We start from the raw sequence: 27,619 nt of genomic DNA, 5'->3' as shown, positions 1-27,619 counted from the left end.
ATTTTCTAGAGGAGAGGTATATCACACATAAGTAGTTTCTACTTACAGATTTTAGTAGACTGTAAACTCCAGTGAATCAGTAGGTAACAGTTTTGAAAGTGAAGTTTCAGGAGCCAGCTAATTCAGGGATCTAAAAATTGGCTTATTTTATTTGGGAACTATATGCTACCGTTGCTCTTATTTCAGTTATGCACAAACCCTTCTCAGAATATAGTCTCTAGTTCTGAGCTACGCAGCTCAAGGTATGAGAGGGAATTGGAGATCGTTCAGAGGTGACCTATACCTGCTATACTTAATCAAACTGAGTTGAGAGAGAAGGAAACAAGAAGTAACTAGATTTATGTGAAACATCTGCTATCAACTTGATTGTTAATATTTGAGGATCTTTTTCTTTTTAAAAAAATACCAACTAAGTTCATCAAAGACCAATCAAGTGGAATTAATCTTCTAAAATTAGTGATTTCACCAATTCCTAGGTATTTTGAACATCGCAGGTTGCAGTGGAAGATTGAGCACAGGTCGGGTGCCTTGTAGAGGCAAGATTATTTCTAAAAGGGAGGTTGGCAGAGGAGCAAAGTGATGCTTTTCAGGTCATTAAAGTGAAGTGTTTACCTGTGATGTTGCCTGTGTTCCATTCAGGGTTCAGGTGGAGGCCTGAACCACTTTGGTCTAAAACCTAAGCCTTTAAAGAATCAGGCAACTGCTTGATGGGGTTATCTGCTCGGAGGCCTGGAGTTGTGTTTCTAGTCCAAGGTTCCTCAAAGATGGGTCTTAGCCACGTGTTTCAGAGCTACCTGGGGTGTTTGGTAAAAAAGAAGATTCTTGAACTCAGTCCTCAGACATCCTGATTCTGTTGGTGGAAAGGGACGTGAACCTGCAATTTTTATCGCGTGCCTCCTGTTTAAGAAGCTCCTGTAGGCACTGGAAGTGAGGGGGAGGGGAGGAGGGACCTGAAACACTGCAGGAGAATGAAGGCTTGGCAGCTTCTACTCTGTTCTGTCTTAGTCAGTGGCAGACAGCTAGTGCACCCTGAAAGGTAGGCAAGTCAGCAGCCATGTCATTTGGGGACATCGTAGCGGTCGTGTGCTTGAAGTTTGAAACTAGGGCAAAATCTTGGTGGGGAAAATTTATGTAGTCAGCATTTTTCTTGCTAATCTCTTCATGGTGAGTGTAGGAGAAGATGAGCAAGGATGAAAAATAGGTGCATACATTCCGTAAGATTAGTGGTTTTAAAGTGGGAGCAAAGTGCGTGTGGATAATTTTGCTTGACCAAGAGGTGGCGAGGAGAGATTCATGAAGATGACTCTTGTTTTTCCGAAGGTAATGACCAGATGTTTAGTTCTATCTCCAGTGGAGATGCTTCAACAGGAGAGTGGCTCCAACAGCAGATTAGGGCACATGTAAGAAAGAATGTCCTGAAACAAAGGCTATTAAACCTTGAGATAAATTACCACAGAATACCGAGATCTTCTCTTCCTAGACAATAAATTGTAAACTGTTGACAGTGAAATTCCACAGCCAAAGGAAGGGACGTGCCAAATGAATTTTTAGATGCTATTTAGCTTTGTTTTAGTAAAAAATTTACTTTAGGCATATTCAAAACCTTTGATAACTGTCTCATTAATATGTGGACATGCATTTGTTGTAAAAACGACAGTTTAGCTTCTTTGAACTTGCCATGACACTGGTCATTTTCTTTCTCTTATAATACTCTCAGTTTCCATATAATATTAAGGAAAAATCAACTCAATATTTTAAATGTTTTATTGAAGAAATTACTGTATTGGGGCCATGACAACCTTTGTTTATTCTTAGATGTTCAACTGATTACTCAGCCTCATTGTATTTAATATGGGCTGTCTTTAATATGGACTCTGCAGCTTTTTAATAGCGTCTTTCCTTAAATATCTATAATGCGTCTTAACTGCTTTTATAGCCCATTTACATCATAGGCAGCCAACTTGTGGCCAAATTCAAAACCAAGAAGAGTAAGCTCGACCCTAATTTTGCTAGAAGTTATCACACTGATATATTTCAGATAAGGTCAGTGGTAGGGATTTGTACTTGCCATCTAACTCCTGTTTCTCCTTTCACTTTCACAGCAGTTTCCTATCCTAAGAGTAAACTTAGGGGTTCCTGAACTGCTTTGGGAGTTGTATAGATTTGGGAATTCTGTGGAGATGCCAACAATGGATACTGAGGCCTGTCAGCAAGTCTCCTCAGTCAGAAGGGAGTGCTCAGCACCAACCGTGGCCATTGTGTGGGGTACAGGAGGGACTCTTTTTTTTTTTTTTTTTTTTTTTTGCAGTACGTGGGCCTCTCACTGTTGTGGCCTCTCCCGTTGCGGAGTACAGGCTCCGGACGCGCAGGCTCAGCGGCCATGGCTCACAGGCCCAGCCGCTCCGCGACATGTGGGATCTTCCTGGACAGGGGCACGAACCCGTGTCCCCTGCATCGGCGGGCGGACCCCCAACCACCGCGCCACCAGGGAAGCCCAGGAGGGACTCTTAGATGTGGGTTCCGTATTGTTCTGTAGCCTCGTGGTCCTCAGGCTCATATGCCAAGAGCCACGTTATGGAGCAAACCAAAGAAGAATGGGACCCAGAGTGGGACTGGCCGAGGCACCAGAGCCCCTTTGGTTCCTATCACTTACCAAATGTGAATCAATGTAGACATGAAAGTATCAGCCTCAGAACAGCCATTGTCTCTTTCTCTTTTCCACTATCTCATCATCATTAAGGGAAAATTAGTGGTGGAGTTTTTAGTTTAGATGTCTTCAATTTTATGAAACCATGTGTTGTTCTCTTTTAAAATAAAACTATTTTAATAATTTAAAATTTTCTCTCATGTATGATCCTGGTAATGTAAAATACACAGGTAAATGTTACTATTTTCTATTGACTACATCTAATGTCATGTCCTGATTTTACAAGTAGGATCAGATCCTAAAGCTATGCATTGTCAATTATTTACATTTATTCATTCATCAGTAAAATTTATTTGGTATAGTTGAAATTTTAATAAGTCCCATGTTTAATGTTGTTACATAATTTTCTGTTTAACCAGTTTATTAGGCTGTATTTAAAAATCCAAAATATAGAATGACACATAGACATTATTATTAGACATATTTTGATTCTTATGTTCTTTGAAAATCTAATGATTTTGGAATTTATAATTTTTTGGGCATTTTTTAATTGGACTATAGTTGATTTACAGCATTATGTTAGTTTCAGGTATACAGCAAAGTGATTCATTCAGGTGTACAGCAAAGTGCATATATATATATATATATATATATTTCTTTTCAGATTCTTTTCCATTATAGGTTATGAAAAGATACTGAATATAGTGCCCTGCACTATACAGTAAATCCTTGTTGCTTGTCTATTTTATATATAGTAGTGTGAATCTGTTAATCCCATACTCCTAATTTCTCCCTCTCCTCCCGTTTCCCCTTTGGTAACCATAAGTTTCTTTTCTACATCTGTGAGCCTGTTTCTATTTTGTATATAGATTCATTTATATCATTTTTTAGATTCCACATATAAGTAATATCATATAATATCTGTTTTTGTCTGTATGATTTACTTCACTTAGTATGATAATCTCTAGGTCCATCCATGTTGCTGCAAATGGCAAATATTTCATTCTTTTCTATGGCTAATATTCAATTGTGTATATATGCCACATCTTCTTTATCCATTCATCTGTTGACGGACACTTAGGTTGCTTCCATGTCTTGGTTATTGTAAATAGTGCTGCTATGAACATTGGGGTGCATGTATCTTTTTGAATTAGAGTTTTCATCTTTTCCAGATATCTACCCAGGAATGGAATTGCAGGATCATGTGGTAGCTCATTTTTAGTGTTTTAAGGAACCTCCATACTGTTCTCCATAGTGGCTGCACCAATTTCCATTCCCACCAACAGTGTAGGAGGGGTCCCTTTTCTCCATACCCTCTCAAGCATTTGTTATTTGTAAACTTTTTGATCATGGCTCTTCTGACTGGTGTGAGGTGATACCTCACTGTAGTTTTGATTTTGCATTTCTCTAATAATTAGTGATGTTGAGCATCTTTTTATGTGCCTGTTGGCCATCTGTATGTCTTCTTTAGAGAAATGCCTATTTAGGTCTTCTGATTTTAGAATTTATAATCTGTAGAAAACTTATTTGGTTTAATTTCAGTTTTTAGAAAATTCACAATTATAATAAGGCTAGCTTAGCTCAGAAATTGCTAAGAAAAGCAATGGTTAGAAAACATTTTAGCTTTTTCAAGGGCAAAATCTGAATTGTAGGGTCACTTGACTTGTATATGATGAAGTTTGGATCCAGGAAAGAGGACTTGAGTAAGTGATGATTGATCATTATTCATTTATTCCCATATTATAGTAGCACACTTTGTAAACAGTGATTTTTAGTCTTGATTTTGAGAGTCTTGATCATTTTTTTTCTTATTAGAAGAAGGATTGGTCTACTGAGAAACCATTTTAATTCCTGTAAACGTGTTTTTTTTTGATTACATAAGATACACATTTCTTTAGTTTATTTAAGGGGTGAATTTCTCTGATGCTCATGCTTGTTTACCTTATCTTTTTTGTTGAGCTTAACATTGTAACATAATTTTATTATCATTTTTAAACTGAATATTATCCTACCACTGAAATAAACATGCAGTGTATCAAAAATTTAATCGTGCATTTTGATTAGATGAAAAATATTATATTAATATAATTATCAAACTTCATTTATATTCCATGATATATCTGTTATATTTTTCAAAAATATCTCTAGACCAGGTGAGCCATGTTCGATACTAGATATTCAGGTGGAATCTCTTTTAAATTCAATTTAAAACCCATAAACTTATTGTTTATGATCTACTTTAAAACCTAGAAATCAGTCTGGACACATCCCTCTCCCTCACTCCTTATATCCATTCCAGGAACAAATCCTGTTCATTTACCTCTTCAGTGTTTTCAAAAATTCATGCACTTCTCTTCTTGTCCTCTACCCGGCCTCTGTTCAAGCTACCATTACCTCTTGTCTTGACTTTGCATTAATCTCTAACCAGCTCCCTGAGCCCACTTTTGGTTTTCTCCAATCTGCTTTACACTGCTCTTCATAGTAGTGTTTGCCATCACCAAAGCTGATTTTATCACTCGTTTAAAATCTTTCCACGACGTTCATGGTTTTCATAGGATAAGGACCACAATCCCTAGAACGGCCTTCAGAGCCCATTTATACCTCTCCAGGTTCACAAGAGCTTAAATGGCACAAAGGCAAGGGCCTTGTCTGTTTTTGCCCATTGTTGGATCTCTGGTGAGAAAATTCATGAGTAAGAGAATCTCAAGGGTCAGTTTTTCTTTTACCTCTAGGGCTTGCTGCTGTATTTATTTACATATGTGATTCTTTTGTTTTAAAGGTGGCAGTTCTCATTCCTTTCCGTAATCGCCATGAACATCTTCCAATTTTTTTCTTGCATCTGATTCCAATGCTCCAAAAACAGCGGCTGGAATTTGCCTTTTATGTCATTGAACAGGTGAGAATATTTTTCAAAATGGTAACTGGGTATACTAGAACATAGTAAACTCTTAGATACTGTGTGATTAAAAGTGTGTAGTTTAAGGTTAATCCTTGGTTTTATATTTGGGTAAAATTCCATTTTGGATTGAGCCTGTTAATTGTGTATATCACATTTTGTTAATCCTTTTATCAGTTGATGTATTCCTATCATTTAAAATCATCTAATGTCTTACCTATTAAACTGAAATATACATATAATTATTCATATTATCAGCTAATTTTTTCTCTGTAAATACTTTAATATCAGTATTCCGTATGTACAGTTTCTTTCAGACTTATTTAAACCCTTTGTAGATATTTTCTATACTATGTTTTTCTACTTCTGTCATCACCTGCTTTTGTACTTAAGGTGTCATCTTGGATTTCTTCCTTGGTCTCTCCCAACCCCACTTCCCAAACACTAGGGTCTTTGCTGAATTTTGTCACTGATTGCTATATAGTATTTCTAAAGTGCATTTTGTTCATGTTTAGAATACATTGTAATTTGGATACTTTTGGTTTTGACATTGATGACCTCATTTTATCCTGATCGGTCATTCTTTTTACTAAATCTGACTAAAAATGTATTTCTTTATCAGTAGACAGAAAGTGACCTAGCTTATATTAGATGCTGGGATTTTTTTTTTGTTTTTGAAATATTAGAAAATATTCAGATTCTCTTCCTAAGATTGTTACAGTTAGTGTGTTTTCCCATGTCCTTTGTGGCTGATTCTACCTTTTCTTTTTTTTTTTTTAATTTTATTTTCTTGCTCTTAGCTTTTTTGCCTCTATTTTTCCCCCTGGAAGTACTGGGTATTTAATGTAACTTATGGTTCTCTGTGTGTAAATCACCCTTTTAAGGTCTGTTTCCTGTTCATATAATGATGTATATAGAGCATATGTGCTTTTTAATGCAATCACCTATATTATGAAAATTAACTTTTGTTAACCTGATAGTAAATTAAAAATTTTAGCTACTTTCATGATAGCCATAGTTATAAACTTCTAGATCCGTTTTACCAACTGCTAGTTTCCTTTTTTGAAACTTCAGTCTTCATAATGTGTTGGGGGATGAGATATCTGCCTCTGTGTTTTTTGTTTTTTGGGGTTTTTTTTTTGCGGTATGCGGGCCTCTCACTGTTGTGGCCTTTCCCGTTGCGGAGCACAGGCTCTGGACGTGCAGGCTCAGCGGCCATGGCTCACGGGCCCAGCCGCTCCGTGGCATGTGGGATCCTCCTGGACCGGGGCACGAACCCGTGTCCCCTGCATTGGCAGGTGGACTCTCAACCACTGCGCCACCAGGGAAGCCCTGCCTCTGTTTTTAGAGGCATTTTCTTCTGCAAGTCCACACCATTGAATTATTTTGTGTATGTGATGAAGAAGTCTGCAGAGCAGCTAAGGTCCATATTTTATAAATGTCTTAAGTCTGAATCTTAGCTTTGATCAATATTAATTCAGGCCTGTATGTTTGACAGTGTGTTGTGGTTTTGAGCTAGTAACATCTTTACCACATATGAAATAGAAGAGTCATTTTCCTGCTGGACTGGTGCCAGAAGGGCTAAGCCTTTGACGAGCAGCTCAGAACTCCCAGTTAAATATAGAAGGGGGTACAACATATTTCCCTCTTTTCCTTTCCAGACTCCTAAAATGAGTGAAAGAAAAAACTTTTAATGAGTTATTAAACTATAAAGACAAAGAGATGGAAGTAGTTGAGCGATTTCAGCCCACTTCTGAGAGTCAAGAGGCAGGTGGAGCACAGACACGCCCTCCCTTAGCCCAGCACAGGGGGCTCAGACCCACGTGCTGTCAAGGGGGATGGTGACAAGGATTGAGTTAGTCTGCTGGACAAAGCCCCCCTGCACATCTTAGCCCTTGAAAGACGAACTGAAGCACTAGACTAAACTAAGGGATTGTTTAAAAGTTTGATTGCAGAACAGTCAGATCCCTAGTTTCTTAAGTTGGCTTTTGCTGCCAGGTGATTACTCTGTTGTATGTTGTAGAAAATGAAAAGTTTCTCCTTGGAGAAACCAGCGCGGGTCCTGCCGGTGCTGATGCAGCCGAACTCTGGCACCTCAGAGCAGAGGCTTGAGTCGGGTTGCCTGTGGACCCCAAGCGCCCTCTGTCCTTTTCCTTGTCTGACTGTTTGAAGCCAGTCGTTTGGTGTGAATCCCCCCAACCCCTTCAACTGAGGCAGGGCATGAGTGGCCTCTTCACTAGAGAAGTAGCTTAGCCCCAGGGAGATGATGCCTGGTCTAATGTTGGGAAGTCTCCAGAGGAAGAGGCCAGTTCCTCACTTTATCACCTCCATGAAGCCCGCTTTCATTCATTCAACAAAGGGGAGACAGCAGGGGACAAGCCAGGTGAGGCCTCTTGTTCTTGTGAGGGAAGGAGGGAGTAAATAATCATGTGGTATGTCAGGTGGTGCCCGGAGCTAAGAGTCGGGGCAGAGAGAGCAGTAGGGGCAGGGAGATGTGCTCTTTCCTTCAGAGTCTTTACGGAAGGCTCTCGGAGGAGGTGAGGTGGGAGCAGCCCTGAACAAAGGAGCAGCCCATGCTGACGTTCGGGGATGTGTGTTCCAGGCAGGGCAGGAGAGCGCATGGTGTGTTTGTGCAAAGTGGTCAGTGTTGCTGGAGAGACAAGTGAAGAAAGACGTGAGGCAGGAAATCATAGGTGGGATAGACGCAGGTAATGAAGAACCTGGGGGAGGGGCTTCCCTGGTGGCACAGTGGTTGAGAGTCCCGCCTGCCGATGCAGGGGACACAGGCTCGTGTCCCGGTCCGGAGATCCCACGTGCCGCGGAGCGGCTGGGCCCGTGAGCCATGGCCGCTGAGCCTGCACGTCTGGACCCTGTGCCACAACAGTGAGAGGCCCGTGTACCGCAAAAAAAAAAAAAAAAAAAAAAACCTGGGGGAGGACTTGGATTGTCCCGCGGAAGGTGAGAAGGTGCTGGAGGCTTCTGAGTAGAGGAATGGCGTGATCTAATGGTCTTTGGAGAAGATGACGGTGCGGAGAGTAGACTGAGCGGGAGCTTCTGCTGCGGGCCAGGCAGCAGAAGATGCTGTCTCGGGCTACGGTGGTGTTGGAGGGAGGTGAGCAGTGGCTGGGTTTGGGCTACATTGGGTTTAGAAGTCAGATTATTTGCTGTTGAAGTGGACGTACGTTGGGAGCAACGGAGAATGGTCAACCAGGATGCAGGGTTTTTGTCTTGAAGGAGGTTGTTGCCGTTTTCTGAGCTATGGCACATAGAGCGCTGGCGAGGAGGGTTGGGGCTTCTGTTTCTGTTTCACTTTGGCTTAGGGATTTGGTCGTGCACATGCGTGTGCATGTGTGGTGTGTGTGCAGCCAAGAGTACTGTGCCACAACCTCACATACGTATGTGGAGGTTCCCCTCAGCTTTTTAGTGCCTTGCTCTCAACCGTGAATGGGTGGCGAAGGGTTCCCACAAAAGGAGACAAAACCAATCCAACAAAAGGGATTATAGAAAATATAGACAGTGGAGGGAACAGAGAACATTTCTTAAAAAAATGAACAGTAATAAAAACTCATAATCACTATCCACAGAGAGTGAAGGAAAGATAATGCATCTGTGAAATGAAAACACCATAAAGGGCAATCAGAATAAGAAAGTTATCATAAAAGGAAATGTGATAAGTAAAACAAAACTTTCAATAGAATGGCTGGAAGATAAACTTAAGAAGATAACTCTTAAACTAGAACCAAAGCGGAGAAATTAAGAAGTATCAATGCCTCACAGGGGTAACCACCTCCAAGGTGGTCCCCAAGGATCCTTGCCTCTTTGTATGGTCTCCTGCCACAATGAATAAGGGCTGACTTGTGTGGACAACCACACTGCAGAGTGACAGTGTGTGATTTTTGAAGCTAGGTCATAAAAGACATTGCCGCTTCTGCTTTGGTCTGTTGGATCACTTGCTCTTGGGGAGGCCAGCTGCCATGTCATGAGGACACTCAAGCAACCCTGTGGAGAAGAACTGACTTGCCAGCGTCACCTTGCTGGCTGTGTGACTGAGTCCTCTTGGAAGTGGATCTGCCAGCTGACGCCCAGACATCATGGAGCAGTGATCAGGGATATTTGCTGTGCTGTCAGAATTTCCTATCACAGGTGCTTTGAGCATAATAAATGACTGTGGTTTTATTAGCCACTAGTTTTGCTGTGATTTGTTACACATCAGTAGATAACAAATACACTTGCTAATCAGAGTTCTGAAAAAATATAGCAGGAAGAAAACGGGGTTGGGGTGGAGTAAAATGACCAAAGAAATAATATAAGAATATTTTCCAGAAGCAAAGACATGAGTCTTCAGATTAAAGGGGTCCACATGTACACATGAATAAAATATAGAGCTTTAAAGCATATTATTTTGAAACTTTAGAATGCAAATTAAAAAGGGAAGGTATCAAAAAGGTTCTGTAGGAAAAATTACCAGTGATTATGTATCAGAATCATATGAACCTTCTCAGCAGTGCTGATACCTAGAAGATTGTGGAACCACATGCCGTTAAAATTATAGGGGAAAGTAATTCTTTTTTTTTCCCGGTACGCGGGCCTTTCACTGTTGTGGCCTCTCCCGTTGCGGAGCACAGGCTCCGGACACGCAGGCCCAGCGGCCATGGCTCACGGGCCCAGCCGCTCCGCGGCATGTGGGATCTTCCCGGACTGGGGCACGAACCCGCATTGGCAGGTGGACTCCCAACCACTGCGCCATCAGGGAAGCCCCGGAGAAAGTAATTCTTACGTAGAATTTTTTACCCAGTCAGAATATCAATCAAGTGTGAGGGTAGATTGATGGCATTTTCAGTCATTCATTGGCTAAAATGTATATATATGTATATGTATAATATCCGTGTGTGTATATATGTAGAGAGAGATATATATATATATATTTTTTTTTTTTCTCCCGTGGATCCTGAGATAGGAAGCTGCTGAAGGATGTTCCTCAGCAAATTGAGAGAGCCAAGTAAAGGACACCGATGATGTAGGGAATGAAAGAGGAGGCCCAGGATGATAGTTGCACATGGTCAGACCAGTCAAGACTGGAGCAAGACGCGAGGGCCGTGGCAGCCTGAGTTGGGCTTGGGGGGCGGGTGGAGGAGGAATCGATAAATGGTTTGATGTGTTTCAATGATTGCATCAGTTATTAAAAAATACAGGGCATGCCTGCTGGGGCTTTTGTACAAAGTAATACTAGTTATATAGAAAAGTAAGAAAACAGAAGACAGTTATGAATCTCAGTTTGAGAAGGAAAACAGAATCATAATTTACTCAACAGTCATATATATACAGTCATAATAATGCAAATACCGTTGACTTAACAAAAAATTATGACATAACTCTATTGGGAGAATGGATGGAGGGGCAGTGAATGGGGGAGTATAAATCCTCAATGACCATGGTAAGAAATCAGTAGTGTCTAAAAAGTTAATGAGGCAAGGGGATATCAAAACTTTCATTACCTTGAAATGAGGAGATAAGTACCAGAATAAACTGCTAGAGGTGTGTAAATGTATTGCTTTTGGAAGATGAAGGTGGGTTAGACATAAAACTTCTTATTTTTATTATAAGCCATTAAGTATTATGTCCACATTTAATGAAAACAGTTTTTTAAATCTTAAAGGAAAGTCATTTGTTCAAACTGGTGATGTACCAGTAATAATATTATAATTTAACTGCCTTTCCTTTTTATTCTCTCCATTTCATTGGTGAGGAAAAGCTGTAGGAAAGTAAAGTGATTTCTGTTACCTCAAGTTAGTGCAGGACCCAGGACTAGAAATTAGTTATTTTTCACTTTTGAGGGCTCACTCTGGTGATGACAGCATTGTGCATCTCATTCACTTCTTTCATAATCATGTTTTGTTTTATGTTTTGGAAATGATTTTGAGAAATATTGCCAAGGCATAGGTAAATTGCTCTTTAATTTTGTTTAGCTGTAGCATGAAACCTTTTATTGCCAATGCACCTTAATATAATTTTCCTCATAAGTAAAGGGAAGTGGTCATTATATAGGAAGTTGGGTTCTGTGTAATAAGTTCCCACTTTTTTTTGTCCCTTCAGATGCTCTTGGTCTTTACCATAAACAAGCATAATAAGAATAGAAACTGTTGTCTGGACACTTTATTTTCCCTAGTAATAAAGGAAAATGGTTATAATAAAGGAAATTGGGTTTTGTGTAATAAGTTCCAATTGTTTTTGTCTCTGAGAATGCCTTTGTCTCTATTACAAGCATTAGTAATGCAAAGTTAGCCCTCCCTGGCCTTGTTATGTAAGAGAAGGGTTACTGCTTCTTGAGTCACTTTGTTTCCTGCTTCTTTTAGTCTGGACACCATATGGAAAGCTTTGCTAAAAAATACAAGCTATATTATTTTCAATGGCTTTATTTTTTTTCCTGGTCATAAATAATCTATATCCTGATACATTTGAAGTAAAACAGAAACATGAATTATATCATTATATAAAGTTGATGATCTACCAGTGGCCCTTAAAATAACAGTGTTTTCTTGTGTGTTACCAAAGTATAAAATTATGTAATAATTTAAATAGTATATTTGAAAATCCTGAAACATGTTTATTATTTTATCCGTTTTGTTTATGTGTATTTATTATTAGTATTTGACCATGATTCAACAAGTTATAAAGGTATAGAAAAAAGTCATGGCAAAGCCTGAGTACATTTCTGTTTTTCTCTTTGTGAAGACTGGCACACAGCCTTTTAACCGTGCAATGCTCTTCAATGTGGGCTTCAAAGAGGCCATGAAAGACAGTGTCTGGGACTGTGTAATCTTCCACGATGTGGATCATCTACCTGAAAATGACCGAAACTATTACGGATGTGGAGAAATGCCACGTCACTTTGCAGCCAAGCTGGATAAATACATGTATATGTAAGTAATGTACACTCTTCTTTTGCAGCACACCTGCAAAATCGTATCATTGAAATGGTAGCAGCTTTATGTGCCTGGATCTGAGAGGGCTCAAGAGCCTAGAGAGTATCTTTAACTCCAGTCCTTCCTCGCAGGGAGCCGGGGTGTAGGGTCTCTTGTGGTCCATCCAGTCGCTTCCTCACACACAGTTTTCAGCGTGGGGTGGTGGGAAATAGAGCCTGGTTTCTACGGTCAAGGAAATGTGGACCTAACTTCTGATTTTCACGCTTAGCAGTTAGAGGGCTTGGATTTGCATCTTAGGACTTGGATCTCTGAACATTGGTTTCCTTGTTCAGGGAGCACTAGAGCCCATCCACGGGTTCTGCGAGATCCCAGGCGCTGGGCTGCCCCAGGTAGGAGCACAGCACAGGTTGGCTCCCCTCTCTTCCCTCCCCCAGGGTTGTTCCTGTGCAGTGAAGGCCCGCTCTTCTGCAGTATATTTTCTTCTTCCTAAGCTATGGATTCTTGACCTGCCTTTAATAAGAAGAAACATTTTTTCGTTCTCTGACTGGAGATGCCTTGAAATGATACTGTCATCGGAGCTGTGACAGTGACTTAAATTGACATTAAAGGTCTAATTTGGGAAAGAGATCATCACAGTTTTCATTGACTCATGGAAGTGGAGAGGAGAGAAAATAGCCTGGAGCAGGGGAGGTGTTGCCTTCATCACTGTTTTGCCTGCTGCCTCACCTGTCGAGTTAGAGAAGCAAAAAGTCTCAGTGATGAGACCAGGTGAATTAGCACTGAAACAGGAAGAGTGCCTTTTTTTTGTCTTTTTTTAGACTGGTTGTTATCATTAGAAAACCTTTTCCTTATTACCATAGTATCTGAAAGCCAAGTCTGGCGTTACCTTGGGAAGGTCATCCAGGTTCAGGATCTGATTCCTAGCACTTCTAGAAACTCAATTTTAGTCAGCCCACTAGAGTCAAATTAAATTTAGCATAATTGATTTTTACTAAACGATATCATAAATGTCATATAAACTAGGGATTCTAAATTAATTTTTTATTTGAAAATATTAATTTCTAATCAGTAAAATACTCATATCTACCTAGACTAATCCCAGGGTGCATAGGGTATCTTGGAAGTTGGAATAGAAATTAGAGAGAATGGCAGCAGAGCAGGGAACGGGCCGGACAGTGCATGGGCTGAAGTGTGATGAGGTGTCCCTGCCCACAGTGGTGCCCACGCCATGAAGGCTGCTGACCAGAACGCTCAGGTCTCCAGAGCAGTGTCAGGTAAACACTACTAGATTTGTGTTTGTCAAGCTTCCGTTTTCTGTTCTTTATCTATTACACCTTCATTTTATCTAATCTTTTTCTATTCTGGGTATAGTGCAGTTGATTGTTTCTGCTTTTAAGCAGAACACTAAATGGAATTAACGTGCTTGGCAATTTATACATGTCAGTGAACACACACACGCACTTATCCATCTTTACCTATCTACTGATTTCAGGTTTCTCCCAAACCCCTAGCCTGGGCAAGCATAATGCAACTGATGTGGGAAACACAGTGCTGCCGTGAGCGCTTATTGGCCCTATTGGACCCCAACTGGTATCATAACTAGAATCTAACTTCCCCAGTGCAAGCCTCGTGAGGTACCCTGGGACACCGTGGTAGACTTTGGGGTCAGCATTGCTGTTACTGTCTTGGGGTGCCTTTGGCCCAGTGTGGGACCAGGATTGCTTTGTCCCGCAGCCTGGAGTTCTCTGTGGGAGCTGCCTCTCTCATCTTCTGTGGCCACACAAGGTCCCCGCTGGCACACAGCACTTCCTCCCTGCAGAGAGTGAATCCAGAGTCCTTCCAACAAAAAAGTGAAATCTGCCCCCCCTCTTCCTCTGAGGCAGCTTTGCTTTAGTCCTGGCCAGACTTCCCTCAGCGTGATTTTCAGAGGCTGCGTGTGGTCGTGTTTTCTCTGCTGTTCCTCCACATTGGCCTCGTCCATTCAGGGGCTCTGGCACGTGGCTCCCCAGTAGCACATTTAGGGCCACAGGAATTTATTCAGGACTGCAAGTCTAGGGATGCTGCCTCAACATCAGAAAACCTGTCTGTTTCTAAACAAACAACTTTGACAAATTCCATGGAGGATGAGTTAGAGAAAGGTAAGGAAAATAAAATCCAGATTTAAAAATATAGTCATTTCTCAGAGAAAGGCAAGTACTGTATGATCTCACTTATATGCAGAATCGAAAAAAAAAAACCCGAACTTGTAGATAAAGAGAACAGATTTTGGTTGCCAGAGGCAGGGGTTGGGGGTGGATGAAGGGGATCAACAGGTACAAAATTCTAGTTATAAGACAAGTCCTGGGATGTAATGTATAACGAGGTGACTCTAGGTAACAAATACTGTACTGTATACTTGAGAGTTGCTAAGAGAATAGCTCTTAAAAGCTCTCATCATGAGGAAAAAGTAGCTATGCATGGTGATGGATGTTAACCAGACATATTGTGGTAATCGTTTTGCAATATATACATATATCAAATCATTATGTTGTACACCTGAAACTAATACAGGGTCAGTTACATCTCAAAAAATTGTCATTCTTCTAACTATTAGTGCATTAAAAATAAATATATTTGTAAATATCCATGAATATTTTGGGAGTGTAGTCCAAATAGAGAAGATCATTACAGGAATACGCAGCTAGTTTTTTCAAAATTAAATGCTAGACTTGTTTTTACTAATTTATATTTATCCTAGTCTATATGATAAATAATGTATTTAATAAATTAATATCAATTAATTTAGGAAATTAGCTTAGTAACATCTAACATTGCCTTAGCAACTATTGATCAAGTCTACTTTTGGTGTGAAAGTAGACCATTTTTGAACACTAGGTTTTGAGTCTTATAAAGTAACAATACTCAATATTAAATTTCAGGTACCACAAGTGTTTTGCATAACACAGTTAGATGTACTTGTTTCACTAGAGTGTAAAGATGTTTTGTTTCTTGATGTACTTTACTTTTCCCAGAATATGATTTAGTCAACATAATTGTTTATATGGAAGTAGGGGTATATTTTGCAAAGCATGTAAAAGACTGAAAACTCGATTTCATATGGCAAACAGTTTTGATTTCATTTTTAGAATGCTATATTCTGCTTTCTTTTTTAGTCTTCCTTATAAAGAGTTTTTTGGCGGTGTAAGTGGACTGACAGTGGAACAGTTCAGAAAGATCAATGGTTTTCCTAATGCCTTCTGGGGATGGGGAGGAGAAGACGATGACCTCTGGAATAGGTATGTTGAGGTACAAATTGCTTAATAATGGAATTTCTATAAATTTCCTTTCTTTAAGTAAACTATACTTTTCTATTCCAGGAAAGGATTCTTTGGGGTGGAAAATTTTTGAGGTTCCTAAATCCTGCGTTGTGTTTCTCCCTTTTTTATTGAGAGTAGTACTCTTTTGAAATTACTGACAGCGTGTACATTAGAGCATTCTTTTGCATTTTAAATTGAACTCACATAATCTATTTTTATGTTAGATTTTATTTCTTTTTTTTTTTTTTTTTTTTTTTTTTTTGTGGTACGCAGGCCTCTTACTGTTGTGGCCTCTCCCGTCATGGAGCACAGGCTCACGGGCCCAGCCACTCCAAGGCATGTGGGATCTTCCCGGACCGGGGCACGAACCCGTGTCCCCTGCATCGGCAGGCGGACTCTCAACCACTGCGCTACCAGGGAAGCCCCAGATTTTATTTCTTAATGTATTTTCATTTCTGTATGTTGTGTTGTAGGGTTCACTATGCTGGATATAATGTAACAAGACCAGAGGGGGACCTGGGAAAATACAAGTCTATTCCTCATCACCATCGAGGTGAAGTCCAGTTCTTAGGACGGTAAGTTTAATATCATCTTTAGATATCAAGGTTTCAAAATTATTTAATTATGAAAGATTTTTTAAAAATGCATTGCACTCCCCACAAAAAACTTCTGAAGGGGATTTTCTGTCGATATCATTTTTGTTTATAAAAGTAGAGCATTTTGTGCTTGTTTTGAAGAGATATACATATACATATACCTACATACACACACACATATATGTATTCATGTAATATTAAAGAGCCCAGTTAATTATTTATGTAAAAATGTTTCCTTAACATAAAGCGTAATGCATTTTATTTCTTAAGGATACCTAATGTGTAAGAGTGCAAAATAACTTATTTTCAGGTAGCATTTTAAGACTAGTAAAAATGTTAATTTAGAATAATGGTCTAGAAAGATTTTTAATTATGCGTAAGAACCAAAAATTGTAAAGAGCTTTAAGTGCTTTAATGATAAGAATGACCTTGAGCGTATTCCTCATCAATTTTTCTTTTCAAACATGTTTCTGTTACTTTTAATTTTTTTCTCTAATACTATAGGTATAAATTACTAAGATACTCAAAAGAGCGCCAGTACATCGATGGGTTGAACAATTTAGTATATACGCCAAAAATACTGGTTGATAGGTTGTATACAAATATATCTGTAAACCTCATGCCAGAGTTAGCTCCAATTGAAGACTATTAAAAGAAGTAGCTCTCATGGCAAGATAGACCACAATGCTGGATCGGGAACTTGGAGTGCACTCTTAATGGAGGTCAGTGAATGGATGTGTCACAGTGCCCTGGGTGGTGAGAAGAAGAGCCTGTGTTCTCAGTGTTTACTTGTGGGATTGTATACAGTCACCCTTCTTCCACCCACCCATCCTCTATCCTGAGACACACCCCATGGCGAGCACTGCAGAGACCAGATGCTGTTGCTTAAGTCTGGCAGTCAAGAGAGCTCCCTACAAAGAGAAAATTTTTATACTAAAATCTATAGTTTAATTCAAGAGAATGCTTTATTTCCATTTAAACATATTTTGTACATATGTGATATAAATTAATGTGTTCAAATTGTTGAGAAACAAGATGTGTTGGCAGTTTTGCATGTAATGGGTTATGCCTTTATGGGACTTTTATAAACATTTTTTTATTTGCATGGAATAAAACAATGTAAATTTATGTCACTAAACAAAGGTTAACCTTGTGTGAAATGAAGGAACTGTCAATAATTGACAGCCAACTAATACAGTACACTGTTATACTAGTTTTGAGCTTTATACCGTCAGCTTTTTGTGTGGACGAAGTCACAGCTTCCTTAGGGTTTTAAAGGGTAAGAAGAAGGGACTTAGCTTTTCTTCCTACAGAGGATTACCTCTTTTTTTCCCCTTGCTTGTAATCTCATCGGATTTTGCTAAATCACAACCATATTGTTTGTGTATATTGCATGAGTATTACCAAGAAAATCTTAAAAGTTATGATGTGACATGATATAAAGGACCTCTTTATGTTAAACGTCTCTCATGTACCTCTGGTGTAAGTGTCAGGGATTTTGTGCCTCAGAAAATGTTCCCAAGGTTGCGTGTGGTTGTACACTGTATTTTTTTGAATTCATAGTGAGCAGCGCTTTTATTATTTCTAGTTCAGAAGAGCCAAAAAAAAATCTTCATTTAAAAAAAGCAAAACAGTTTTGTAAAAGATTGAGTTATGGAAAACCCAGTAGTACTTAAAATATACAAATGAATTATACTATTAGGTAAGAAATTAAATGTTCTATTTTTATGAAGATAAATGCTTAGTAGATAGAAACAAATTTTAAGTTTGATTATTAGACTCATAGGATTTCAAGTTTGGAAGGGATCCTTTTTAATGTTGGCCAGTTTCATTCAAACTACATGTATTTTTTTCACTTTTAAGATATCACATCTCTGGTGTTAATTTCCTCACAAAAGCATAAATTAATAGAATTATATTAAAATACATTATCAGTTATTTAAATGCATTGGTGTTAATAAGACAGTTCTCTAAAAACAGGTTTCTCTACCTGACATCACGTATATTACTTACTCTTAAATTTGGATGGCATTTTCATAGCAAAACCAAACAGTATCTTTACTTTGAAAATTATCAACTATGGTTAACCAAAGATTCTTTAAAATATCTTAAGATATTTTCACAAATTTAAAACAAAAAATTAAATATCTATAAAGTGAATCTTCAACAACATGAGGAACAATAGAAATGGATTATTCATCTAACACAGAAATATGGTTATTTATCTCTCAGGTTGTAAATTTAATTTTGAAGTTGGCATTTTCTATGGCAAATATTAGTAACACAAATGACCACAAACCAAATCATAAAATAACTGAAATTCTTACACTTTGAGAAAACTGGTAGCTCTCGGTTATGATACCAAGCAGAATTTTTCTGCATTTATTTCTTAGAAATATTTCCAAAATATTTGTTTTTCATTTCTTTGCTGATAACTCAGAATAATGAAAAATCAAACTTTCTGAAAAGCAAGGTATTTGTTCTTAAATTGTGTATCTATTCACTTTCTGTCATAGCCAATGTAATTTTTTAATTTGATGAAATGAAAGAAAGTAGGTTGGGAAAGTTAACATTTGTTGATCACTAACAAGATACTAGGGGCATAGGAGCATAATTAACCCAATAATACTTAAATATTTTAGTCATGGGGAAAATTAGGGCTGTTTCTGAGTCTTATTAGGAAAACATTTTTCTCTTTAATATGGAGCTGCCCACATTTTGGTATCTTCTCGTTTTGATACACATTTTTATAGTTTCAAGAGAACTCCGTTCTACTAGTATTTGTCTTATTTTCTTGGATTAAGTCTAGTAGTAATTTTTGTTTTAGGAGTGGGCCATGAATATTCTGCTATTTTCCATTTTGAATACGGTGTGTCATCCTTTGAAAGCCATCTCAGTAGTTTGCTTTTTGTCTTTTGTTTGTTTTTATTTTCTTTTTAAGTGCAGACCTCAAATTGATTGTTGCCTATAAATAGTAACTTATATGTTTGCATATAAGTGACATAGCTTTGCCCAGTTATCTTCATTGTATAAAAATAACTGTATTCCACAAAAATTAACAAATAGATTGCAAATGCAAACTATCTTTATAGTTTGGTTGATTTATTAGTGAACACGTATTGATTACCTACTCTATCAGTTGCAATGCTAGGTATGTCTACAGAAAAAATATTTCATTTCTAAACAAATCAAATCAACCAAGTTGAAACCTTTCTAAAATTATGAAAACATCCTCTGATAACTTATGTGTTGTATTTCTTAGTCTCAAAGTCAAGAAACTTATATATGTGGACATAGTTATGAGCTCCTTATGGCCCTACTGGGAAACTTATATAGTGCCTTTCAACTAGAGAAAGTAGTAATGATTAATGGGCCTGTTTGTAGAAAAGAAAAGGAAAAAGTGTACACATTTGCTGTAACATTATATCTCATTCACAGTGGAGATGGTCATTTAAGTCTTTGCCAAAACTGGGGTTTAATGAATATTTTTTTAAGTCTAATTATAAATTTCTGTTTGTATTTTGTGAAAAGGTGTTCAGCAAGAAAACCTTATTTGCAATATTATGTAAATACAAAAGTATGTATTAAAGCTTGCTTATTCTCCTTTCCCAGCCAAGATGTTGATACCCATTTTAAAACAAAATGGGAAAATATCCAATACAATATTCTTCTTCTTTTGGAAGCTCTGTACACGTGAAAGCAGACTTTGTGTCATTTTATTTGGCCTTTGCTTATCTCTGTTGTATTTCGTTGTGTACTTTTCAGACAAATACTGGTACTCTAGATTTATTATCTTTTATTTGCAAATATGCCAGTGAGAGAACTAAAATGGTCATAGTGTTTATCAGAAAAAGGAAGTGTACTTAAGATTATTTTATTTATTAAAATCTGAAAGGCTTCTATATAAATGCACTGAAATAAATGCTAGTAATTTCTTGTACTCTCATTTTTTTTCTTTTTTTTTTTGCTTCTCATGGAAATGTTTGTACTTTTTTATCATTGTCTTTTATGAAATATAATGTTCTAAAGACCTGGTGTGATGATGTAATTATTTTCTCTCGGGAACTTTTTTTGGATTATCTGGGGTTTTGTTGTGTGTGTGTTCCTGAATTCCAGGTGAATTGCTGGTGAATACCTTGGTTGCACTAGGATTACACCATGAGTATGAGGTGATCACATGTGCCTTTGCAACAGTGTCTGTTAAATACATTTAGAGATCACCTCATAGCTTGGACCTCAGAGGAGACACCGTGACACTTAAATGTTTTCATCAATGCAGTTAGTAATCTACTGTATCAAAATGAATATTTAAGAAGTCATTTTTAGCATAACTTTCTTCTCCCTGCACAACTTCAGTAAACTAAGCTGGTGTGTTGTGGGCAATTCCCTTCTTGTTTTTCAGGTATTAGGAGTCTGAATATCTTTAAGGCAAACAGTCAAATCTCAAAAATACCTCAAGACTAGATTTGCGTTTGGGACTAGATGGTGAGATTATGACTTTTATCAACTTTAATTATTTGTGTGATGAATTCTCAGTATTATTAATCTGTATGCGTAGTATGAGCTACCAGAATATTGTCCACTATATATCACAAATAAAGCCAATCATTAAGTCATAATCATGTAGTCATGCAAAGCCATAAAATGGAGTTCTCTTAGTCTGCCCCAGGTTCCTACCTATGGTATTAATGTATCTTCTGATGAATCATGCCAACTTAATTTAATGGTTTTATAATTTTTTTGTTGTCTTTATTTTTTTCTTTCAGTTTTATTGAGATATAATTGACATACAGCACTGTCTGAGTTTAAGGTGTACAGCATAATGATATGATTAAACACCCATCATTTCATAAAGATGCAAAAGAAAAAAAAAGTTTTTCCTTGTATGGATTTAAGGCTGTGGAGATATCCTGGACCAAAATTGTTTTACTTAGAAAAGGCGTTTATTAAGGAGTACTCTACTGCTATTGATTTAAGTGACTTCAGAAAAGATAGTGCTATATCACTCAAAATTATACTACAATTAAAAGAAAAATATATGGGTTGAAAAATAAAACTTGTATTTTTCTCAGCACATTCCTACAACATATTTTGGTGGGCCTGAATTCCATTGCTAATTTAATCTTCCCAACTCCATTAGTTGAAGTCTGTGCTCTGGAGGATCTCCAAGAAGCATCAGACATTACCTACCCTCAAGGAGTTTACTGTCCTCTGTGTGTAAAACTGAGAGTGGAAACACCTGAAAACCCACATCCTATCAAATGAGGTGCTCCTTTGTGCCCTCTGCAAACTCAGTTTTATATTTCACTCATGCAATATTAAAGAACCAACAGAGCATCTTGAAGGAGCAGATTTTCTCCACGTGCAGAATATTTCTTAGCTGGAAACACTACACTTCAGAAGGGTGGTTGAGATCAGTGCTTTTCTGCAACAGACCTTGAGTATTTGCAGTTAATTCTCAGTAGAACTGTGTGGAAGGTGGTAGTTATAAGCAAAGATTCTGGAGTCAGACTGATCTGAGTTTGAATTCACAGATTCCCTGTTATTGGCTGTGAAATTACAGCAAAATTTTAAACTGTGGTCCTCAATTTCTTGGTCTCTCAATGGAGGACGATAGGAACTACCTGAGGATTGTTCAGATGATTAAAGCAGCGAATTCTAATAGAGCACTTAGCACAGTGCTGGACTCTTGAGCAGAAGCTTGGCTTATATTAAGTCAGTTTTCAGCTTTAGAGTGACAAGTTTTTCTTTCATGCCAATTGTCTTGTGTCATATTTTAAGAATGATACCACAAAATAAATGTTGTCACAAGGCACAGATACTGTGATGAAAGAGTTTGAGAGCAGATCCGAAAACACCTGCTTGATTTATCAAGGAGAAGGTGTTAATTTACCTCTGGGACATCATTTCCATCTGAGGTGGAATATTTTAAAGCATATTTAGTTAATTTCCAAGGATTCAACTTCTTTTACACAGTCCTTCCTCCCCTTCTTCCATTCCTTCACCTGCTCTTCTCCTTTCTTCTTCTACCACCACCATTGTTAGAATCAGGAAACATCATGGTGGCTGTTAGTTTCCCTGGAGTCTTAGCGAAATCCCATGAGTGCTTTCGTTCAGGCAGAACAGGGTCACTATGGGTAACCAGATTTGCCCCACATTATTCCATTATCCCTTGACCTTGTATAAATGTCATTTTGTATAGGATAATTATGCAGTCTTTCAGCCTGTCTAGCAGCTTCTGGCAGGCTGGTCTCTAGTCTCTCCAACCCCAATATTTTAGGGCATTTATTAAGCACCTGCTGTGTCTCAGGCACTGGGCTGTTCTGGTGGCATGAGAGTGACTTAAGACCCGATTCCTTCCCCCAAGGAGGCTACAGCCAAGTAAGGGAGATGCTCGCCAAGGGCTTCTCATGGAAGCCAACCTCACCTCTTTTCCTCTATCTTATAACCTACTTGGAAACCCAACAGAAAAAGGGGCAAAAGTCTCAGGCCACGTAAACGAGGGGAGTTCCCAGAGTTCCACCCACAGGCTCAACACCACGGAGGAGATGGGGGTGGGGAGTGGGTGGGGCGATAGGGTTTGGCCACCACTGCTCCTCAGTGGGAGTGGGAAAGGCCCTGGCTATTCTTAGGGTGCCCTTCTGGAGAATAGACAGTATGGTTGAACGGTGCCTGCTGGTCTGCACCCTTCTAGGTTCTCAGGATGTGGAGAGCAGGCATTTCTTGAGGGGCTTTTTCTCTTTGGGTCAGTTATGGACATTTCTGGTTGCTGACCTCTCTAGCACCCAGGCTGGGATATCAAAGAGGCAAGAAAAGAACTCCCGGGACTCATGGCTGGGTTGTTCCTCGAGTCTCTGTGTCCTTGGGCAGTTGGTCTGCCTTACCCCACCTTTCGGAATCTTCTGGTAGGCTTCTGGTATTTGCATCTGCACAGAGGAAGTCCAGACAGGAAGGGTCTTGACTCCTGTCAAGGCCCCAACTTCCATGCAGGGCTCCGACCCCCCTGCAGTGTCGGCCCCAGGCAGGACCCCCATCCCATGCTGCTACTCTGTGGGGAGGCCTAGAATAGCAGAGCTTCTCTGCCTTTCAAGACAATGAGGCAAAATCCACTCAGTAGGCTTTAGTTGTAGTTTTGAGTAAAGGAACCCTTTTTTCTTTTGGCCCTGGGCCTAGGCAGTGGCAACTTTATAAGAGTCTCACGCTATACCAACTGAGCTAGCCAGGCCCCCAATGGGACATTTTGAATCGACTGATTTTATGGTAGACATTCTCGGTGACTGAGTTCTTGAAATCAATCCAGGCATGCAGATCCTGAAACTGAATATTTGAACGAGGTTACTTCCGGGAGCTGGTAGTCTTAGTGCTTCCCAGCAAACTGGTCCATTCCATGGTGCCATTTCTCACACGTCTATATGAGAGGGAAAAACCCTGGTAAAACCCCAGGGACTTGAAGGGCTCAGATGAGAACTATTTGCCTACCTGGATCCACCCTTTCCATTCATCCCTTTGGCAAATATTCACTGAGCACTGACTATGTGCTAGGGACTGTCCTCCACATACTTGGAAATATATTCCAGGGTATTTTCCAAATCACTCTCCTGAGGAAGGCTGTCGAGTCATGTCCACTAAGCTCAGCGTGAGTCCTCACTTGGGCAGCTGCCAGGGCTTGTTCCAGCCCCAGTGTTCTCTCCCAAGCCCACCGTTGCATTCCTGCCCTATACGCAGTTTCCCAACCTTCAGCCTCCCGGGGAGTGACATTAGTGGCAGCGGCAGTGGGTGGGTGACTGCTGAGCCCCTGGGGAAGCTCCACATCTCAGTGTTTGTTTCAGCAGCTGCAGGTAACCCCTCTCTCCTTGCTGGCTGACAGTGATTCCGGAACAGACCTTCAGCATTTGCACTGAGTGCCAAAGATGAATTACCATCTGCCGTGGCTTTAAATTAACTGGGGCAGTCCTAACCCACAGAGAATGGGAAGCTAGGAAAATGGAATTGATTCTGAGCTTATTTCCATTTTGAAAGGCAGGAAAAAGTCATGGGGCTGAAGCAGGGACAGGAGTGTTGTGTTCTCTGAAATGAGAAGTAAAAGGAAGGAATGGTCATAAGACTGAGGGTTTGGGTGAGAAAAGTTCTTAGAAGTGTCACCTTCGTGAACAAAATACAGGTTAAGGCATAAACACCCTAAATTTCCTTGTTTGGCAGGTGCTATCCAAATGTTTCAGGAGGTATTTTAATATTAGTGAGTTTTGTTCTCTGCCTGTATGGGTACACACAATGCTGACTTCCAAGGTATGAGATTGAAAACTGGCTTGATGACTTCAAGCTCACTGTGGCTAAAATTGAACTCACCCATCGCTGACTACAAATCTGCCCTCTGCCCATATTCCCGAGCTCAGTGACTGGGTGGTCCGTTCAGTCTGCTGGCCAGGACCGATTGATGCCTAAAACTTCATGGACTCCTCTAATTCTCTCCCCATTCGCAGCAAAGCTATCACCACTATTTTCTGATTTTTTGTTCTCAACAGCTCTATAGACATTGAGGAAGAGGGTGGGAAAGCAGCTGCTGGCATTCGGGAACTGGCCTCAAGTTTATCACAGGCTAGTTTGGGCCATCATCGCTCTGTCGGATACAACAGTCTCACAGACATCAAACAATGTCGGTCTAAGACCATGACAAAGCAAGAAAAAAAAGGAATCGCTGAAACCCACAAAATCCCAAACCTCCCTTTTCACTGAAAGGAGTAACTATTTCTGCTTTACCAGTCACAGCTTTGTGTCTGCTCTGGTCTGCCTTCCCTACAGATGAACTGTTGAGATCTCAGTCATAGAATTGTCCCCACTTTCTGATGGCGTCCAGTCTAGAGAGTAGAGTCCCACTTTCTTAGACTCTACCCCAGGCCACCCAAGCAAAGCCCAAACCCTGTGATAGGGTCTGTCTAATACTGTCTTAGTGAGAGTGTTGTGTGTTCTCTCTTGCCGGGATGAGTAGTAAGTCCAACTGGTTCAGCTACACACGTGTTCCTGGTGGATTTGGACTGGAGAGTACTGACACACTGTCTTCTCTCCATTTGTTGAATCTTGTTTTCATCACCGGCCTATAAAGCTACAACAACAACGTCATGGCTGTGTTTCCAGGTTCCTGGGTTCTTCCTCTCTGTCTCCTCTTTCTTGCTGCTATGAGATATTTCCTTCCCACCCACACCAGCACAATACATGAGACTTTCTGTTGATCAAAAACGGGACATAGAATATGACATATTGACAACATCAACTCCTAACTATAACGCACTCAGATGAACACTGATATCACTTCTGTGGTATTCTTACCAAAAACAATAATTTCAGTCCAATCCTGAAAAAATGCCAGGTGAGTCCAGACTGAGGGTGGTTCTCCAAAATAACGGATATCAGTACTGTTCAAAAGTGTCAATGTCATGAAAGACAAGTGTTATGAGTTAAATTGTGTCCCCCTCAAAATATATGTTTAAGTCCTAACCTCCAGTACCTCAGAATGTGATTTTATTTTGAAATGGGGTCATGGGAGATGTAATTGGTTAAAATGAGGTCACACTTGTCACAAAAAGACAAATACTGTTTGATTCTACTTATATGAGGATCTAAAGTAGTCAGACTCATAGACACAGAAGACAGAATGGTAGTCCCCAGGGGCCATGTGGAGGGGGCAAAGGGGAGTTGTTTAATGGGTATAGAGTTTCAGATTTGCAAGATGAAAAAGTTCTGGAGATCTGTTTCACAATAATGTGAAAATACTTAGCACTACAAACTGAACACTTAAAAATGGTTAAGATGATAAATTTTATGTGTTTTTTTACCACAATAAAATGTATATTTAAAAAATAAAAGAGATTATAATCCAGTAAGAAGGCAGCCATAGGAAGGCAGAGACACATGGTTCTCTCTCTCAGTTCTGGAGGGTAGAAGCCCCAAATCAAGGTGACATCAGGGCCATCAGCCTCCACTCCAGCCTCATTTCCCACCACTCCCAGCCCTACTGTGACAGAGATGGTTGTTGACCAACACAGATTAGTGCTTTTTTCCAGACTGTAGAGTTGTTCTGGGAAATGACTCTCAGCTGGGGACCATATTGCTCAGTGCATCTGAATGGGACCGTGTAACTAGTTCTGGCCTGTGAAATGTCAGGGAGAATCATGTGTGACACTTCAGTGCAGAGGTAGCTAATACCATAATTTCTTCCTGCAGCCTGCTGACTAGGTGTCCCTTGAAGCCACAAAATAAATCAAACTGGGGCCCTGAGTCACCATGTGGAGGAAAGCCACCTCCATGTGGAGGGTCACCAGAACATGAACTTCTGCACTGGACTTCACACTCATGAGAAATAAACTTTGTGTTCAGGCACAGAGATTTGGGGTTGTTTGTTACAGTAGCACAACCTAGTGCACCTCAATACCCACTACGATCCAATATTCTAATCCCCCATCTGTTCTCTCAATTTATCAAGCTCTTTCCCTTGGCCTGCTCTTGCAATCTCTGCTCTCCTTACTTAGAATACGTCCTCCTTTTCTACCCGATAAATGGCTAAGAGTCAAATTTCAAACAAGTGCAACTTATTCCGAGTCCCTCTCTGACTTCTCCAGGCTGTTTGCTATCCCTCTTTCCCACCCTCCTGCCAAGGTATGGTGCCTTGGGCCACAGCCCTTGTCAAATCACGTTGACATAGTTATCTTCTTAAAAGAATGTGAGCGCTTTTTACGCAGGCACTGGATCTTATTTAGGTTCAAAGCATCTAAAGGAATGCTTGGCATACAGCAATCTCTCAGTACATGAATTTCGGGTTAGTCCAAGTGAGTTGGGGGTGCGAGGGTTCTCTGATCACATCCCCAAGTCAGCTGCCTGTGGGCTCTGGTCATTTTGAACCAGATTAGAGGGCTTGAGTCACTGTAAGTCTGTCCCGGTGGAGCTGGGCTACTCTTGAAATCAGCGAAGCACTTAAAGGAAATGCACATAATAAAGAAGAGGACCCTTAGAATTTGCCTTTTGCTATTCACCAAAGGTGAGAGGAAAAGAAAGCTCTCTCATTTTCAGAATGTGTGTTTTTAATAGCTGCGGACGAGGTCGAATATGTGCTTAGCTTGGAAAACATTGGAAATTTGGATTTCCCCCAGAGTTCAGCTGGAGATGTTCTTTGAGTTCCTTTGCATTTCTGTCAAACTTGGTTTCTTTTTTTTATTCGAGAGGACAACAGGGGAATAAAAAAAAGCAAGATCAAATGGTGAGATGGGAAG

General features: G+C 39.6%; 1 protein-coding gene across 3 annotated transcripts in view; it reads left to right on the top strand.

The window, feature by feature from the left end:
- B4GALT6 (beta-1,4-galactosyltransferase 6) overlaps positions 1-20,559 on the top strand; it is a 65,532-nt gene extending 44,973 nt beyond the window's left edge. For all 3 annotated transcript variants that reach the window (XM_060028850.1, XM_060028851.1, XM_060028852.1), the window contains 5 exons: positions 5,427-5,543; positions 12,276-12,463; positions 15,619-15,741; positions 16,236-16,337; positions 16,863-20,559. In XM_060028850.1, the coding sequence (XP_059884833.1) occupies positions 5,427-5,543; positions 12,276-12,463; positions 15,619-15,741; positions 16,236-16,337; positions 16,863-17,010 (678 nt within the window). In that variant the 3' untranslated portion in view covers positions 17,011-20,559. The remainder of the gene's footprint in view (positions 1-5,426; positions 5,544-12,275; positions 12,464-15,618; positions 15,742-16,235; positions 16,338-16,862) is intronic.
- Positions 20,560-27,619: the final 7,060 nt, after the last annotated feature.

The sequence above is a fragment of the Delphinus delphis genome, chromosome 13, assembly GCF_949987515.2.
Source record: "Delphinus delphis chromosome 13, mDelDel1.2, whole genome shotgun sequence".
In the NCBI taxonomy this organism is placed as follows: domain Eukaryota; kingdom Metazoa; phylum Chordata; class Mammalia; order Artiodactyla; family Delphinidae; genus Delphinus; species Delphinus delphis.
The sequence above is the reverse complement of the archived record's forward strand: the minus strand, read 5'-3'. Positions and strand labels throughout refer to the sequence as shown.